Source organism: Protopterus annectens, chromosome 2.part1 (assembly GCF_019279795.1).
Source record: "Protopterus annectens isolate FY-2018-M chromosome 2.part1, PAN1.0, whole genome shotgun sequence".
NCBI lineage: Eukaryota > Metazoa > Chordata > Ceratodontiformes > Protopteridae > Protopterus > Protopterus annectens.
The window spans coordinates 1,971,495,586-1,971,513,249 of record NC_056729.1 but is presented as its reverse complement, the minus strand read 5'-3'; the positions used below and the strand labels follow the sequence as shown (position 1 = coordinate 1,971,513,249).

Below are 17,664 nucleotides of genomic sequence, written 5' to 3'. Positions count from 1 at the left end.
CAGGATAATTGAACCGAGCACCAAAAAAATTAGAAGCGCAAATATTACAGACGACTGATAGTTTGTGGTTTAAATAAGGCAAAAAAATCGACAGTGAGGTACGTCGTGGTCACGAATACAGTACGAATGAAAATCTTTATGAGGTATTTGCTTTCCACAAGAAATGCAATTATTTACTTTTACTGATGTCGATTTAGAGCAAGAAAAAAAAAAAAATTTTCCCCAACGGGGTACTTAACCTTTAGTTGAAGACTTCGGTTCTGAAACTCAAAAACGAAAATGTCAGGAATCGGCCGACTGGCACTTGTGAACTGCTTCTGGCACCGCACGGCAAGAAAGACTGATGTAATGACATCGGCTGCGTGTTTTATACCCCTGACGACCTGACGTCATGGAAGAAGAGACAGCAACCAACGCAGGACCCAAGACTTTGTTAATCAGGCAGACTGCGGGCTACCTGCAAGCAGATAACCCAAATGTAATGACTGCAACAGTGAAACACGAAGAACATCTAGGAAGGGCAATAGTTTTACTGTGGTGTGGCCAGACAGTGCTGGGTTTTGGAAAAGAGACCGTTATTAATGAAATGTTTGAGAAGCTGTGCATGGATGCATTTTTCTATCACCTTAGATAACGGGTGATAAAATAGCTATACGTCTGTAGCTGGAGAAGTCTGTAAAACTTCCACCTTTGTGTTTGAGTTTGACAAATGATTTTTTTTTTCCAGACAGTTTGTATGCATGTTTCCTTGATGGATTTGTTTATCCAGATAGACTATATCATCAGTTGCAATATTTAGATAATTCTGCTGCAATATTATCAACAGCTAAGCTAGCAGGTTTTAGTTTATGCAGACATTTTGCAATTGTCAAGGCTGAGACTGGATGAAAAATGTTCCAGAGTTGTTGTTGTTGTTGTTGCGTCTTTCGGCTTTTCCAGGTTAGGGGTCGCCACAGCAGAACTCCGGTCCGCTAATGATTGGCAGTTGATTTTTACGTGTAGAGTTGCCGGCCCTAACGCACAACCTTCAACGAAGGTATGCCCATTCACGCATGTCTTCACAGAAGACGCTCTAGCTGAGAATCAAACGGAACAACGTCTTGCTGAGGCAACAATGCTACCGCAGCACCACCACTGCGGATATAAATTGACAGTGTTTATTTTGGTAGAAATAGTGAAGGGGTTAAAGGATTGTGGTTTCATAAAGAGAGGTTGAAGGATAGTGATTTCATACAGAAAGTACTGTTACGATGTTTTGCTTAAACTTTACAGTACAGTATCTTGCCATGTTGAAGACATTTCCACATATAATAGTGGGGGTTATGTCTAGATTCTGTAAACTACTGCATGACTTATAATTCTATTTCCTTTGAGTCACCTGGATCATTTATACATATATACAGATATCAAAAATATGCCCAAATGCAAGCTTTCAAAGGTTAATGCCAAATGTCTACCATGAAAAAAATTACACACGCACAGACTTGCTTGAGGTTAGCAAGGAGGTCTGATTGGGCCATGAAAGACTCCTTTTCTAATGGTTCCCCAGGAAGAAGAGCTCCAAAAAAATATTTGGTAAAAGGAAAACAAAGATTACAGCTAGCACTTTACATTTTGTTTATACCCAATCTAAAAACTGGTCAATAGAAGAACTTTGTTAAAACTGGTAAACTAAATTGCAGTTCACATACTGCTTTATTTTACTCTGCAGTATGTTAATAATTCTTATTACTTGTTTATTCACAGGCAAGAGCAAAACAAGCAGCGTTAGTGGAGATTTCTCCAAATGTTTAAAACAAAGCCTACAGAACTACCCTAGTCTGTATATGAAGTGCAAAGCCAAAATGTGATCAAGACAGAAGGTTGGGAATCACCCATTTTTTGTTTTCCAAAGTATGCCTCTAAAACAACACTGCAAGCTTGCTATCATTATTTTACTGTCTAGGGTGGAGGAGATTATGAAAGCAAAAGTACAGAAGAAAAACAAAAGATCACTTGTATCCTCACCTAGTTCAGTGGCCTGTCGATCAAAAGGACAGCGAATGGCTCTGCCATGGAGGGGTAAACGGGTGAGACAATCATGGCAAACAGTGTGACCACACAAAAGCAAACGGGGAACTTTATCACCTTGTAAAGAGAAAACATCTTCACAAACTCCACATTCAAGGACCTGTAATAAAAAGCACAAGACAGTGAGATCACATTATATTTTGACATGTCCACAACACACACACCAAAAAAAAAAAAAAATCACTACAGCAAAAGCATCCTCAGAACTGCAGCCTAACAACTCTACATAATGTGTACATCATACAGAAAAGAAAAGAAAAAAAAAAAAATATATATTTGACTGCTCTGAACAAAATAGCAGTAAAAAGATAAACTTTACAATTAAAGCACTGCAATTCGGGGAGCTCACAGTAATGTCATAAGTTATTAAAACCATTATAATGATGAGCCTTGTATGCAAAACTATAAAACACATCATCATGGACCTAATAAACAAGGATAAAGGGAATCTCCCAACTCTGGATCCCACACAGTTTGGTTTTGTGAAGGGTAGATCATGCCTGCTCAACTTGGTCGACTTTTGAGTCAGTCACCAGAGCTGTGAATGAAGGCAAGGTGGTTCAAACAGCCTAGCTTGATCTGGCCAAGGCTTTGATACCATTCCCCACTCAATCATAGAAAAACTCACTAAGCTTGGCATCAATCCCTATATCACTAGCTGGGTTGCAAACTGGCTCACAGACAGAACCCACAGTGTGAGTCACAAGTAGAGTCCCACAGGGTTCACTCCTGGGTCCTCTGCTGTTTGGTATCTACTTCCCTGAAGTCCAGGTCAACACAAAGGGACTCCGGCTGACAAAGTTCGCAGACGACTGCAAGTTGGGAGCCATTATCAACTTCAAGTGATGCTGATATCATGCAGAATAGCCTCATTGAGACCAACTGGTGTCAGAACCATGGCTTTAAGCTCAATGCCAAAAAAGGTGTCGTCATCCCCTTTGGGAAAAACACGGTTCCCATGAATTACTACATTGATGGTAGTCCACTGAACACAGAAGGCGTTCTAAGAGATCTGGTAACACAGGTCGACAGCAACCTCTCTTTTGATCACCACATTGCCACTGTGGTCAGAAAGTCTTTCTATGTGGCACATCTCATCACTAAGGGTTTTGCATCCAGGAAGAGAGAGGTCATTGTCTCCCTCTACTCTTCCCTCATTAGGCCAATCATCAAGTACAATGCCCCATTTGGCATGTACCTCACTAGACACCTGCAACAACTGGAGAGGCCAGCAAAGTACCTCACAAAGGGAATCCTAGGCCTTAAACACTTGCCCTATTTGGACAGACTCAAAACTCTGCAACTATTCTCGGTCTCACATCACCTACTTACTGGCGATCTCGGCTTGACTTACAAAGCAATGTCTGACCCAGCTCTGTTGAAATGGTGCATCTAAAAGAAATCCCAATCCCTCCGCACCGCATGCTCCAGAGACCACAACCTCATTACCACAATTAACAGAACATGCTGGAGGGACAGGTTCATAACCCAGAGACTGCCCATGCTATGGAATAGATTTCCCATTCATGTCAAACAGAGCACCTCACTGACCCTCTTCATGAGAAATCTTGAGGAGTGGATTGGAAATGGAACATTCACCCCCGGAGATAACTCCAGTGACTCTACTCGACAGAGGCACTGGGAACCAATTTATTTATTTTGCATTTGTTAACTGGGTTGGTCCAGCTGGTTAAGAATTTACCCTTTTTCAGTGGAGACCTGTGGGGAAAAGTCCCAAAACAGACATGCAAGTAGAGACAAGTTTACAATAATACAGAGCAAAACAATGTCATGAATACAATGGATAAGAAAAAAATAACATACTCAATGGAATTAAACATAGCTATATACAAAAATAATAATAAGGGTGTAAAAGGAAAAACAATGATAATAAATCAAGAGGAATGCAGTACGGGAATTAAGGTTATAGGTAATCATTTGAAAAATAATATGGCATTATTAGATTAGAGGCTATAAGGAGAAATTGTGCAAGTGCAAGGGGCCTCAGATCTGAGAAAGAAAGTAGTGCAGGAGTAAAAAAAAAAAAAAAAAAAAAAAAAAAATGTATGTACAAGGGGCCTCAGATCAGAGGAAGAGATGGTACAGAAGAAGAAAGTAGTAGAGGAGGGATGTAGTGATCTAGAGGGAGGGTGTAAAAGGGAGAGCATATAGATATAGTAAGCTATAGAAAAAGGAAAGGTCTTATAGATCAGACTTAGTGGTAAACTGGGTATAGGGAGAGGGAGGGGTTAAGTAGGGTGGCTGCAGGTACATATAGGGTTGTTATGGAGATACAATATCAGGTCATGTTTGAAGTAAGAAAGGGAGGTATGGCTTCCAAGTTGGAGTGGAAGATTATAAACACTCCATTTCCCTTATCTGGAACAGAGTATTTTACCTATGTTCTTATTGGGTCTATAGACTTGTAGTAAGTGTTTATCGGAGATGTGCAGGGAACGGGGAGGGGTGTACTAGGAGATCATGTTGGACAGAGATGGACAGTTAGAATTACAAATTATAAAAGCTTGGATTAGCTGACTTTTGGCCAGAAGGTGTGTGAGTTCAATGTAGTTTTGAGTGCTGTGCATTCATGGGATTTATAGGAGCTGCTGGTGACAAATCTAGCTGTTTTGTTGTATGTTTGGTCAAGCTTTGCCAGCTGGTTATTTTATAGATTAGAAAATAGAGGGGAGCCATAGAGGAGGGCAGGGAGGAGATAGGATTGGGCTAGCAAAGGTTTTGAGTTGGGGGTCAGGAATTTGCTATTTCTGTAAAGCAGGCCCGGTTTTTGGTGTGTTTTCTTTATGGAATGAAGTATGTGGAGGTCTAGTTTGAGCTGGTCATCTATGACGACACCCAGGAGTTTAGTGTGAGAGCCTGATCTTATGACGGTGGCATTTAGAGAGGATAAGAGAAAGCTGGATTTGTGCTGGGCTAGAGTTTTAGGCAGGAATAATAAGAGCTCAGTTTTAGAGGGGTTCAGGATGAGTTGATTGTTGGTGAGCCACTTCTCAACAAAATGAAATGAAGTTTGGGTGGAATGGGGAGGTTGTTGATAGAGTCAGAAATGGAGATCAGAGTTGAATCATCTGCATACTGAATGATAAAGGAGAGGTTACTGGCAGTGTGTAGATCATTGGTGAAGAGATTGAAAAGGTGGGGACTGAGAATTGCGCCTTGAAGAACACCGGTCTGAACTGCCAGAAAGGGAGAAAAGGAATTTAGCCATTTAACTGTTTGTAAGCAATTGGGCAGGTAACTTGAGAACCAACTTAAAGTGGGGATGGAAATGTTCAGCTGAGAAAGTTTATGAAGTAAAAGGTTGTGAGAGACTGTATCAAAAGCCTTTGAAAGATCTAAGAAAAGGCAGGACACAAGTTTGTTAATTGTCCCTGGCATACAGCTACTGTATGTGAGAAGTATAAGAGTGCAGTGTTAGTACTGTGTTTGGGTCTGAACCCATGCTGGGTGGTGGTTAAAAAGATTGTTTTGAGTAAGGTGAAAAAGTAGTTGAGAATAGATACACAGAGAATTTTGGAGAGGGGAGAAAGAATAGGAATGTGACAGAAGTTAGATGGTTCTGTGGAGTTACCTCCTTTATGTAGTGGGAAAGTGTAGTATTGCTTCCAAATAGAGGGGACAGTGGATTCTTGGATAGAGTGGTTGATTAGACTGGAGATAGGAAGGGCAATAGAGTTAGCAGCAAGTTTAAGGAATTGAGGAGGTAGGTTATCAGGGGCGGGAGAATAAGGTATGCATTCACTGAGGAGAGTTTTAATATAAACCAACAGAGACAGGTTTGAGCATGAAGGGGTCTGAGAGACAGTGAGAGGGGATATGAAAAAGGTGTTGGGCTTGGTAGTGGAAGTAGTAGAACTGGAAGTGGAATTAGAGGTAGGGTTGGGGTTGTTGGTGGTGTTAGGTACTAGTTTATAAATGGTATCAATCAAGTTGTGATTTAAAATGGATGGCTGTATCCAAGGGTGACTGATTGGGAAAAGGGTTGGGAGTTGTGGGCGAGCCAGGTTTGGAAGGGTTTTTATGGTTGTCCAGAACCTCTGGGGATTAGAAGTGTGCAGAGATTGGTCAGAGATGGGAAAGTTTTTGTCCTTGTTGACACTTTTTTTTGTAAGGTTTCCAAGTTCCCTGTACTACTGTAGGAGGGCAGGAGATTTGCCTTTCTGATATTGTTTCCAAGTGGATCTCTTTTATGCATAAGATAGAAGGTTTCTTTGGATAACCAGGGGGCATGTTTAGCTTTGACTTTTAATTTTCCCGATTGGGGCAAGAGAGTTGAGTATGTTTAGGAATGTCTGGTTGAAGTAGCTGACTGCATCATTTAAAGGAAGAGAGTATAGGCAGGACCAGTTAATTTTGGAGCGGATTCTGTCAAAAGGAGGTGGTATTGAATTTTCTTGGGTTACGGATGTATTTTATGAGGTATTAGTGAGGTTGGGCAAGTATCTAGTAATGTGGATAGGCAAGTGGTCACTGATGAAGTCAGGTAGTGTACCTAGCTGGTGGCACTAATTTGGAGAATTTATGAGAAAACAGTCAAGGACAGAATTGGAGTGTTTTTTGCCAAGGTGGGTGGGAGAGGAGACAAGTTGAGTAAACCATGTAGATTGAGACTATGAGACGGTGTAGTAGAATTAACTGAGTTCCAGTCTATATTTACATCCCCAAGAATGATGGTTTCAAAAGGGATGTGATGAAAACACCAAGATAAGATGTCTTCGAGGATGGCAATCTTATTCCCTGGTAGGCTACACATTGAGGCTAAGGCAAGTTTTTGGTAGATGTGAGATGGCAGGTTACTAGGAGTAGCTCTGCAAGGTGGAAGGAGGGAGGGGCAATGGTGAGTGGCAGGATATTGAGAGAGTCAGAATAGAGAATAGCGACACCACCTCCCCTTTTGGTAGATCTATCTAGTTTGTAGATGTTGAAACCAGGGGGTCAGATCTCGGAGTTGTGGATGTAGGGTTTTAGCCAAGTTTCAGACAGAGTTAAGATGTGGGGGTTATAGTGTTGTATGAGTACATGGAGTTCAGACACTTTGTTGGAGATGCTCTGAATGTTAAGGGAGAGGAAATTTAGTCTTCTGGTTCTGTGTGGGGAAGTGAAAACAGATGGGGAGGTAGTAGTAAGAGAGGGAGTGATAGAGAAAAGGGAGGAAGTAGTAGTGATAGTAAACGGAGTGGAGGAGTTGGAAGATGAGAGTTGGTTATTAGGACAAGGGTTGAGGTGTACATCACCTGAAAAGGAGTAGTGATGTCAGGATAGAGAGAGAAAAAAAAAGTTAGGTTGGGGGAGAGGATACAGAAATTTGGATTTTAACTTGACGATTTGTTTTGGTGAGGGGAGTAATTTTGTTTTGAAAAATAAAGTACTGTTGTAGAGTGCATCGAGTGTGGGCATAGAAGAGTAAGGTAGGAGTTGGACAGAACTTGGGAGGGACGTAGGTTCCTAGTGGAGGGTAATGGGAGGAATGCAGGGGAGTGTGATAAGATGTGAGGTATGTCAGTGTAAATAGCAGAGGAGAGAGAAAAAGAAGGTACAACATCTTCAGTGTGCACGAAGTTCAACAATACATTAATGACCATAAATTAGTCAAATATACATAATATCTCATGTCACTTATATCAGTTTGAATATCATGAACCAGCAGGCCTGAAAATTCACAAATAGTCTCAACTACATAGAGGACTATATAAAGGAATGAATTTGATCACACCCCTCTTAGATGGTCTGATGAGCACTAATTCCAAAAAATGTTGTCCATTGGGTAATTAGAACACATTTGTATACCTACAACATCAACTATTTTGAAATAAGTCCTCATGCGAATAAGCCCCTACATATTACCAACGGGACCATAAAATTACCATATAATCATTTAGATCAATAGTGGTAAGATACTTACCCCATGCTTAGGACAGAAAGCCCTAAGAGCAGCTGGGTGGGGCTAAGCATCCAACTCTGTGTGACCATTTAGTTTTTTGTAGTCGGCACAGAACTTTGTGCTGCCATCCTCCTTTGGTACTAGCACCACTGGGGAGGCCCAGAGACTGCTGGATTCCTGAATTACCCCAGTTACAATATTTCCCACATTTCCTCCCTCAGAGTCTGTTTGACTCTCTCAGGCACTCTATAAGGTGCCTGCTTAACAGGCCTTTGGGGTCCTATAGCCACATGGTACTGCACCAGGTGGGTGCCCCCTGGTTTCCCAGTGAAAATGCCCCCAAACTCCTGTTGGCACTGCTCAGATTTCTCAAATCCTGGGCAGGGGATAACTGCTGGGACATTGCTACCCCTCCCACTGAGGTGTCAGTCCGAGCCTCACTGAGATCAGTCACCAGATCCCCCTCAGATTCCTTCTGCCATCTACTACAAATGCTCAGCACAAGGGACTCCTATCATGGTAAGATTTCATCATGTTAACATGGTAACAATTTGTTCCCCTGCCTCCTGCCTAGCAGTTCTACCATGTAGTTAACATCACTGAGCTTCCTTACCACTTTGTAGGGTTCCTTCCAAGATGCCTGCAGCTTGCTGTGTCTGACAAGAATGAGAACCATTACCTGCTGCCTACAGCATACTCTCTAGCTCGAGCATTCCTATCACACCAGACCTTTTTCTGCTGTTTGGCTTCTGCCAGGTTCTCTTGGGCCAAGTCCAAGAGTTCCTTGAGCCTTGTCCTGAGGTTTAGGACATATGCCACAACAGACTCCTTGTGGGATTTACACTCTCTCTCCCACTCATCTCGAATCAAATCTTGAGGTCCCCTCACCCGATACTCATACAGCAACTCAATGGGTGAAAAACCTGTGTATTCCAGGGGACCTTTTCTATAAGCAAACAGATGGGGCAAATATTTGTCCCAGTCCCTCTTGAACTGGTCTGCAAATGCCTGTAGCATGGGCTTGGGAGTGTAGAGTTTAACCTCTCACCAGGACCATTTGTCTGGGGATGGTAGGTGGTAGCCTTTAGGTGCTTCACCCCACAGTGCTTCCCCAGACATGCCAGCAGGTCTGACATGAAATTAGCACCTCTGTCAGTCAGTATTTCTTTTGGGAAACCAACCCTGCTGAAAATCTCTAAGCATTCGCCACCTTTTCTGCCTCAATGGACGACAAGAGCCACTGCCTCAAGGTATCTAGTAGCATAATCTACCACCACTAGGATATACTTTTCTCCTGTGCAACTTGCAGTACTCTGATGCCCCACAATATCCACAGCTACCCTCTGAAATGGCGCCTCAATCACAGGCAAAGGCATCAAAGGAGCTTTCACCTTGTCTCCTGCCTTGCCCACCTTTTGACACTGCTCATAGGTCCTGCAATACCCCATTACATCTCTGGAAATCCCAGGCCAATAAAAAAAAAAAAGTTCTGAACAAGTCTCTCTGTACGTTTTATGCCCATATGTCCTGCAAAGGGAATATCATGGGCTATGGCTAGAAGTGCCAGATTGTAGGCTCTGGGCACTACCGACTCCTATATTCTCTCACCGTTTAGCCCTCCCTCAGGGATCAACTCACTATATAGTAACCCTTTGTCCAAATATACAGATCCCCCCCTTTCCTCAAGAATCAGGTGCCTCACTAGCTACCACCCTCAGGCCTTGTAATGTAGGGTCTGATATCAGAGCCTGTCTCAACTCTCTTTGTAACCCTTCCCAGCTACCCTTCCACAGGAAGTCTGGTATTCTCCGACAGCAGTGCCTGTCAGCATGGATACTACTACTCACCTCTGCCCTTGCAGTCTGTCACTCTCCAATGGATCATCAGTACACACAAGCAGCTGTGGCTCACCTTCAGTCTCACTGCTACAGGATAGCTCCCTCCCTGAAGTAACCACCTCACCAGTCCTGGCAAGTGTGCAGTCTGTCTGGGTCTCTCCCAGGCTACCACACCCACATGCTCGTCTCCAAGCCTGACTGCATGTAACTGCATGCACACACGGTACTGCATTATCAAAATCATTCCCTATCAGGACATCTGAAGGGATATCCTCAAACACACCTACCTGCTGGCTTCCTTTTCCACCATCAAGGTGAACCCTAACCAAAAGGCATTTGGAATGGGGCCCCCCCTAAAGCTGCGACTGCAGTAGACTGCCTAGGCAAGTAGTTCCTCTAACCATTGCAGGCTTCACAATGGTTAGGTCAGAGGCTCTCTCTTAGCAATGGCCTCTTTCTGATTCACTAAGATAGGATACAACCTATTGTGGCAGTTGGGTACCCTTGTTGTCTCCAGACAATGTTGGCATTTTGTCATTCCCACTTACTGGCTCTCCCACCTTGCCTCCATGGACATCTATATGCTACATGGCACCACTGGTTGCATTTAAAACATTTAACCTTTGGTCCTGGACTAGTGGCTTCCCCTGCTACTGGCAGACTCCGTTGGGGCAGACTGGGCTGCCCACCATGGGTTCCCTTATACCCATGATCAGCACTGAGTGCCCCTTTTACTGTCCAGCGATGCCCTGCTTGCTAGGTATAGTCTCCCTTCTTCCCCAAACTCATCTGCGGTAGTGCATTGTCTATCAGCTAATCAGATTCTCATGTTCTCAGGCAAAGTGCTAAGGACTTGTTCCCTCACCAAAATGTCTGCCATCCCTTCAAAAGTGGTGACCGGTCATCCACTCACCCACCTATGAAAATAAGTGCCTAGTTCAGCAATATATTTACACACACTCATCTGTCTTATGTCTATGCTTACAAAACCTTTTTTCTATAAGCTTCAGATGTTAAAACTTTCTAAAAGACAGTTTGTTACAACATTATAATCAGTATCAGACAGTTTAGAAATGACAGTTACAGCTTTACCATGGAGTAAGGGGGTCAGGAACAGTACCCAGAGCCCTTGGTCAACATTATACTGTTTAACCTTTTCAAACATAGGAAAAGAATTATCAAAATTATAAAGAAATTTACTTACCTTTGTTGCTTCTGGGGTTTGGTTACTCCCTTACCCATCATCTCCATGACTATGGCAAACAGTCAGCATCTCCTTTACATGTTGCCTCTGCCTCTCCTTCTCTGCAGCCTTAGACATCTCAGTCTCTCTGCTGCTTCGATTTACAAACGCTTGGCCTCCAGGTCAAGTCTCTAACTCCAGATGGATTTTTAAGTCCTCTATGGAAAGGGTGAACTGTCCATTTTCAGAGAGTTGTAAATCTCCAAGACCATTTTGATTGTCCTCCTGGTTGCTATGCTGCGACACAGCTGTGACTAAAGCTGCAGTCATTTCTGCCTTAGTCAGATTGGCACGCATCAGTTCTCTAGCCTGGCACATCTCAGCCCACTGGCTCCTTGTCACCTTGCCATACTCCTCTGATGGCATGCTTGCCTGCTCTCCCTGACTAACTAACCTAACAATAAAATAAAAATTTTGATATGAACTCTGAATGTTCACTGCGTGACTGACTCTCAAACACCTTCAGTGACCACTGTACATAGGCTATAGGAATTCAATATCCATACCACTACAAGCCAAATATGCGATGTGGATATCCCACCACTGCCAACCAATTAATGCGCGACGCCCCCTGCACTGGCCCAGTAATAAAAGGACCCTCAATCCTCACCACTAGCAACAGTGAGGAGCGTACACATTACTTATGTGTACTTGTCATCCTCCCAACGTGCAATTTCCCTTAAAAGCACAGAGATCAAAGTCAGTCTGGGGCTGGTTTCTCCCTCTTTCTCCAGATCCCCAATAAGACTCCCCACTGGCACAGCTACAGGGATAAGATCTCAGCTGAGGGGTCAAGACAAGACCTCCAGCACCCTCTCTGTCGAACCAGTGCTTCATATCCCTGTACAAGAAGCTGACACACACACACACCGAAGGAAGGCTGACACAGGTTTACTAGATATGCTCCCTTCTTCCCAAACTACAACGTAGTTATCACTTCCACCAACCTCTACTTAGCTACTATAAAGGGTGTCCAATCCTGTGTAATGTTTCTAAAAATCCAAATGATAGTGTTGACCAAGACTTGCACGGCTATTTAGGAGTGGCCTGTACAAGTGTCAAAAAATACATATCCAAGTACTCTAAGACCTTAAATAAGTCTCATAAATAAATCAGACACAAAGGTAGGTTTAAATATATTTAATAAAATAATAAAACAAGAAGACAATACTCAGAAAACAATTACAGTTACTTCAGAGTTCAAAATCACAAGAAATATTTTAAAATAACATTGCAGAACAGTATCAAAGTACAGAAAACGTATCAAATAACCTTTACCATATTCCTGTCTATATTCCTATCTCTAAGAGATACTATGCCCCGAATCTGACTTACAAGCAACGGCAGATGTGATTATGAGTGGATGTTCTTGCTAGGTCCAAGACAAAACACAAAATGCCCAGTGCTCCTCTGAGAGAGTTCTTAAATTAATAATCAGATATTACTGCTTGGTTAGCTTGGATGACATAACTCTTGTCACTTGACTTTCAGTTCCCAGGCTAAACAGAAACCTAACATCTCTGTGTTAGAAATAAATCTCTCTCAGATGTGCAGCTGCTAGGAAGTCATAAAACAATAAAACACTTTATATTTTAAACCTAGTAATTATTTTTCTTTCAAAAACAGAAAAACTTCTAGATCTAGACATTGTGTCTGCTTGCTGCACCGAAACTAACTTTTATAGCACATCGTAAAGCACTTAATTTCAACTTATTTTCTTGAAGTTTTGTAAGTTTATCTTCTATGTTCTAACAGGGTATGCTGTGGTTACATTCTTGAAGCTCAGTACATAACATACAGTTCTGTATAAATCATATCAATATTCACAAATGGCATAGAAATTATTTACAAAATTCCACATAGCTAGGCTGGCAGTGTCACATGGCACCCTAGGAATGAAACTTGTGAGGGGCTTCCAAAATGTGAACTCCAGCCCTAACTGCATTTGGTCTCATACGGTCCACAATAAATGGGCTTACACTGTGAACTTAGAATTACATAGGTTCATAGGTTACTAGGCTAACAGCCCTAGAGCTCTTACAAGCAGAGCCATATTTACCAGAGTTGCCTCAATTGTCGGTCGTTAGGTGAGTGAAGTTCGCAGAGGTAAGGGTCTATGGTAGTTAATATCAATGGTCTCTGTCCAGGAGGGACACTGGCACCACCCAAGAAGTGAACTTGCAGTCACCCATCCATTGATCTAGGTTGCATCTGAAGAGGGTCTGGCTCTGTTTCACGTGAACTGTAAGTTTGTTCCAGAGAAGTGAAAGTCTGAAGCTAGTTTAAGATGCCTGGAGCGAATGACCCTCCTGCAATCTGATTTACAAATCTGTAGCATTTCCATCAGGGCCAGGACAGAGACTTCTTTGTAAGCCAGGGATAAGTCACCCCTTAGCAACCTGTAGGAGATGGAATACATCGACAGTCTTTACATGCAAGAACTGGTTTGTGTACTCTAATTACCCGGCGAGAAACCTCTGTGGTCTCTCCAAATTGTTGCAGGTGTCTGGTGAGGTACATGCAAAAGGCAGCACTGCACTAAAATTATTGGTCTTATGAGAGTAGAGTATAATGAAATTATAACATCATTAGCTCTAAATGCAATGTCTTTACTTATAAGATGTGCCACATAGAAAGATTTCCTCACTGTTGTGGACACGTGGTTGTCAAAGTGCAGATTACTATCAACCAGAGTACCCAAATCACACAGAGTACCCAAATCATGTACCACTGGTTCTACACTTAGGAGGGTGCTGTCTATAATGTAAATCAGCAGGGATATCTGCTTTCCCAAAGGGAATGATAATGCATTTGTTTGTATTTAGCTTTAATCTGTGGCTTTGGCACCACTCATTTGTATGAGTTAACCATGTCTGCATTTTAAATCACATGTAGGCTATAAACAAAGCAGGGACTCAAGTAAACTACACACATAAAACAAGTCTTTGTTAAAGGAAAATGTTCCCTCATAAAAGGAATTTAACAGCAGCAGCAGTTATAGATGTGTGGTCAACAAAAGGTTGACTTTTTTTGTTTTCCATCTTTCTAAGTACTGCAGATTCCTGTGTACAGACAAGAAATGGAGTTTCAGCTTAGAAATGATACACAACCAATTTGATTTGCAGCAGTGTGAATGCGTCTGGCATGCCCAAAAGGGAAAATAAAACAAAGGAGGATAGATTTTGTAGAAATTTATGAAAATATTTGGCATGGAAGATGCAAATTCAGTAGTAGGAGTTTGGAGTGACTTTACATATTACTCCCAAAAGATACAAAAACTGGGCTAGGCTAGACAGAACTTAAATGTGCATGTTACTGTAAAATGCAATTGTAAGTTTTGATACACATCCAAGAACTGTATCAGATCACACACCAATAACTAAAATAAAAACACACAGTAATAAAATAAAAATAAGACACTGGTGCTTTCCCATCCATGTGTTAAAGAGAGAGGAATTTAAGGAATGGGTAGTGAAATTATTTGGGGGTTATCAAAGACAGAAATTTCTTCTGAAAATATAGCTAGGGAGTGGGATAAAATTAAGGTGGAGATAAAAATGGAAACTGGTTAAGAAGTAACAAGAATTATTTAGAGGGATTGACAAATGTTAAAGTATTGCAGAATAGGGAGAATATTACAGAACAACAAGAGGATCAACTGCAAAATGCTAAGCAGAAAATGAGATTACCTCAATAATCTGCACAAGTTTAGAAAGACTGCAACTGTTTTTTTGTGATAACAGTAGAGCACAAGAACTTTTAGCACGATTCAGGCAACAGAAAGTAGACAGGGCTGTCGCCAAGCTTAGGAGGCTATAACAAGGAAGGTAACGAGATTCTGTAGAGGTATTAGAAATATTTTCAGAAATTCTAAGAAAGTATGTATGAAACAGAGAAATATGGAAATCAAGAAAAGATACAAATGGCAATGTTCATGGATGAATTAAATATACCATGGTTGGTAATAGAGCCTCATCTACCTCTAAGGGTCAAGATAGGAGGAGAAGAGATAAAAATCATGGTGTATAACCAATCTACAGGAAAGTCCACAAGAAAGTATAGTATTCCCTGTGAAAGTTTGGAAGCTAGGAGAGAAAAAACAGAGATCTGGAAGGTTTTGTTTAACAGTATTTTAAGAGGAAGAAAAGTGGTGCTCGTTGTAATATCTAATAAGGGTGCAGATCCAGCTTCATACAGGTCTATTTCAATAAGCTTCATACATGCCCATTTCAATAATAAATCATGACTATAAAGTGTTCATGTCTACAATGGCTACAAAAATAACAAAAACAATGCCAAAAATGATAGATATAGATCAATGTGTTTTTGTGGAGGGGAGGCAAACATCTGACAACATTAACTGAACACTGATTATCCAGAGGGAAGAATATAAGGTACCAATGTTGTTGGTGGGTCTTGATGCAGAGAAAAGTATTTGACAGAGTAAGATGGGACTTTATGAACAGGGCAATGGAAGCATTTGCATTTCCTGAAAAAATATAAGGGTGATTAGGAGGCTATATGAGGGATTGGAGGCAAAAATTAAAGCGAGTGGGGTCCTCTTTGATAATTTATGCCTGAGCAGAGAACCAGGCAGGGGTGTCCGCTTTCCTCTATGGTATGAGCATTATATTTAGAACCACTAGCAAAGAAGAACAGGGACTCAAATTCAAGGATATAACTGGTATAGCAGTCAAGAAAAGCTGACTGTATTTGCAGATATTATTTTATACCTGACAAAAACCAGAAAGAGACATTACAATGTTGTGGAAAATTTTGGGGCAGTTTCAAATCTTTTTGAGATACAAAATTAATGAAGTCAAAACAAAGGCAATAGCAGTAAATTATTTACCTACACATGAATTGGTTCAGCAATATCTATATTTATGGGGACATGATAAAATGAAGCATGTTTTTTTTTTTATATCAACCAGAGCAGAAGTTGTGGATAGCATTTAATAAAGAGCTGAAGGACTTTATCTGGGAGGGGAAGACAGCAAGAGTCAAACGAGATAAGCTGACTCTTCCAGTAGAACAGGGTGGATTGGGGTTACCCAATTTGAGGGGGTGTTTCAGAGCTACAACAGTTAAGGCTCCTGTACAAAACTATTAATTCAAAAGTGGAAAGGGATTACGTTGGAACGGGAGGAAAGATCAAGAAACAGGGAGCGACTGGGATTTTGGATGCAGGCCTTTAAAGACAATAACAATAAATCATACAGATTACTATATCTAAAAAGTAGCAGAAAGTATTCTAAGACCCAAGTCAACACTGGAATGGAGAAAAGAGATTCTGCTGATAGGGATGACTGCAATTAGGGGCTGGAATTTATTGGAGAAAACTGGCAAAGCAGCCAAGGTTTGGAAGTAAATAATTAGAAAGGGAACAGAATGGGAAGAGACCAAGAATTTGGAATGCAAGTTAGAGACTGCCTTCCCTATCAAGAACTGATACCACAGTATAGGCAAATAGAAAGAAATAGGGGGGTCCTAAACAAAGGACCAGCGCTGGTATAGTTTTTAGTAGACTCTAGAACAGAAGCTGCTATTAAAAAGGAATAAATTACCAAAGCATATGAAATGTACACAACTACAAAGAATCAGAGGTGGTTAGAAAGGATTAGGAAGAGACTGTAAAAATAATTCAAAGAAACAAACAATGGGGAGAATGTATGTGCGTCTCCCAAATATGCAAAAAAGGGGAAGATTTAGGATTTTTGCTTGGAAATGTTTCCACAGACATTTTTATACCCAAAAAGACTCCAAATGTTGGAGGTGTGACAGGGAAGAAAGAGCTACTTGGGAACATATTTTCTGGGAGTGTGGCGAGTTGGCAGGCTTTAAGGATTCCCTGCAAGATGCACTGCCAGAGATGCTGGGTGGGTGGATTTGTGTGATGGAGATAATTTTTTGAGCTATAATACAGAGTCAGAATTGCCTAGACACAGCAAGGCCTTGCCGTGTCTAATTATGGTGGCTGCCAAAAAAGCAATTACTAGAAAATGGAAATCTAAGTCCAAACCAACTGTACTAGAAGTAGTGAACATAGTATAAGAGGTAAAACAACTAGAACTGGGATTTTTAAAAAAGGGTAGGAGCAAATTACATAGAAAAAAATTGGAACTGTGGGAGCAATACATGCACAGGAGGAACAAGATTTAAAAGAAGGCAGGATTTGAATGAGGTATGTAATATCTGACGGACAATGACTGGATAGATTACAAGTGATGTATAATGTTACAACTAAAATGAGGTCAATATGGTTTGTTTTCAAGTATATAAATGTAGGATTATTAAACTATCCCGTAAGATGCTTCCTGTTAAAAAAAAAAACACTATCAGAGGTAAATGACTAAAGAATGTTTTTATTCCAAGAAGAATGGCAGACCAGACATTTGATTCTGGAGGGAGGGATTACCTCAAATAGCAAATAGTGCTACAGCATCCACAGTGGAAGTTAATAACCAGAATGGGCTCTTCTGCATTTCAACCTCCATCTGGTCACAGAGATGCCATTCTTACTGCACAGGAAAACATTCTTTAAAGGCTGTATTTTAAAGGAAAACAAAAGTGTACACTGTTAAATCAGCATTACATATGCTTTAAAAAAT

The 17,664-nt window shown here is 41.2% G+C and overlaps 1 protein-coding gene across 2 annotated transcripts in view; it reads right to left on the bottom strand.

Moving 5' to 3' along the window:
* The window catches only part of TRIM23 (tripartite motif containing 23), a 759,378-nt gene that overhangs the window by 716,094 nt on the left and 25,620 nt on the right, over positions 1 to 17,664 (bottom strand). For both annotated transcript variants that reach the window (XM_044063360.1, XM_044063361.1), the window contains exon 2: positions 2,008 to 2,170. In XM_044063360.1, coding sequence (XP_043919295.1) covers positions 2,008 to 2,170 — 163 coding nt within the window. The remainder of the gene's footprint in view (positions 1 to 2,007; positions 2,171 to 17,664) is intronic.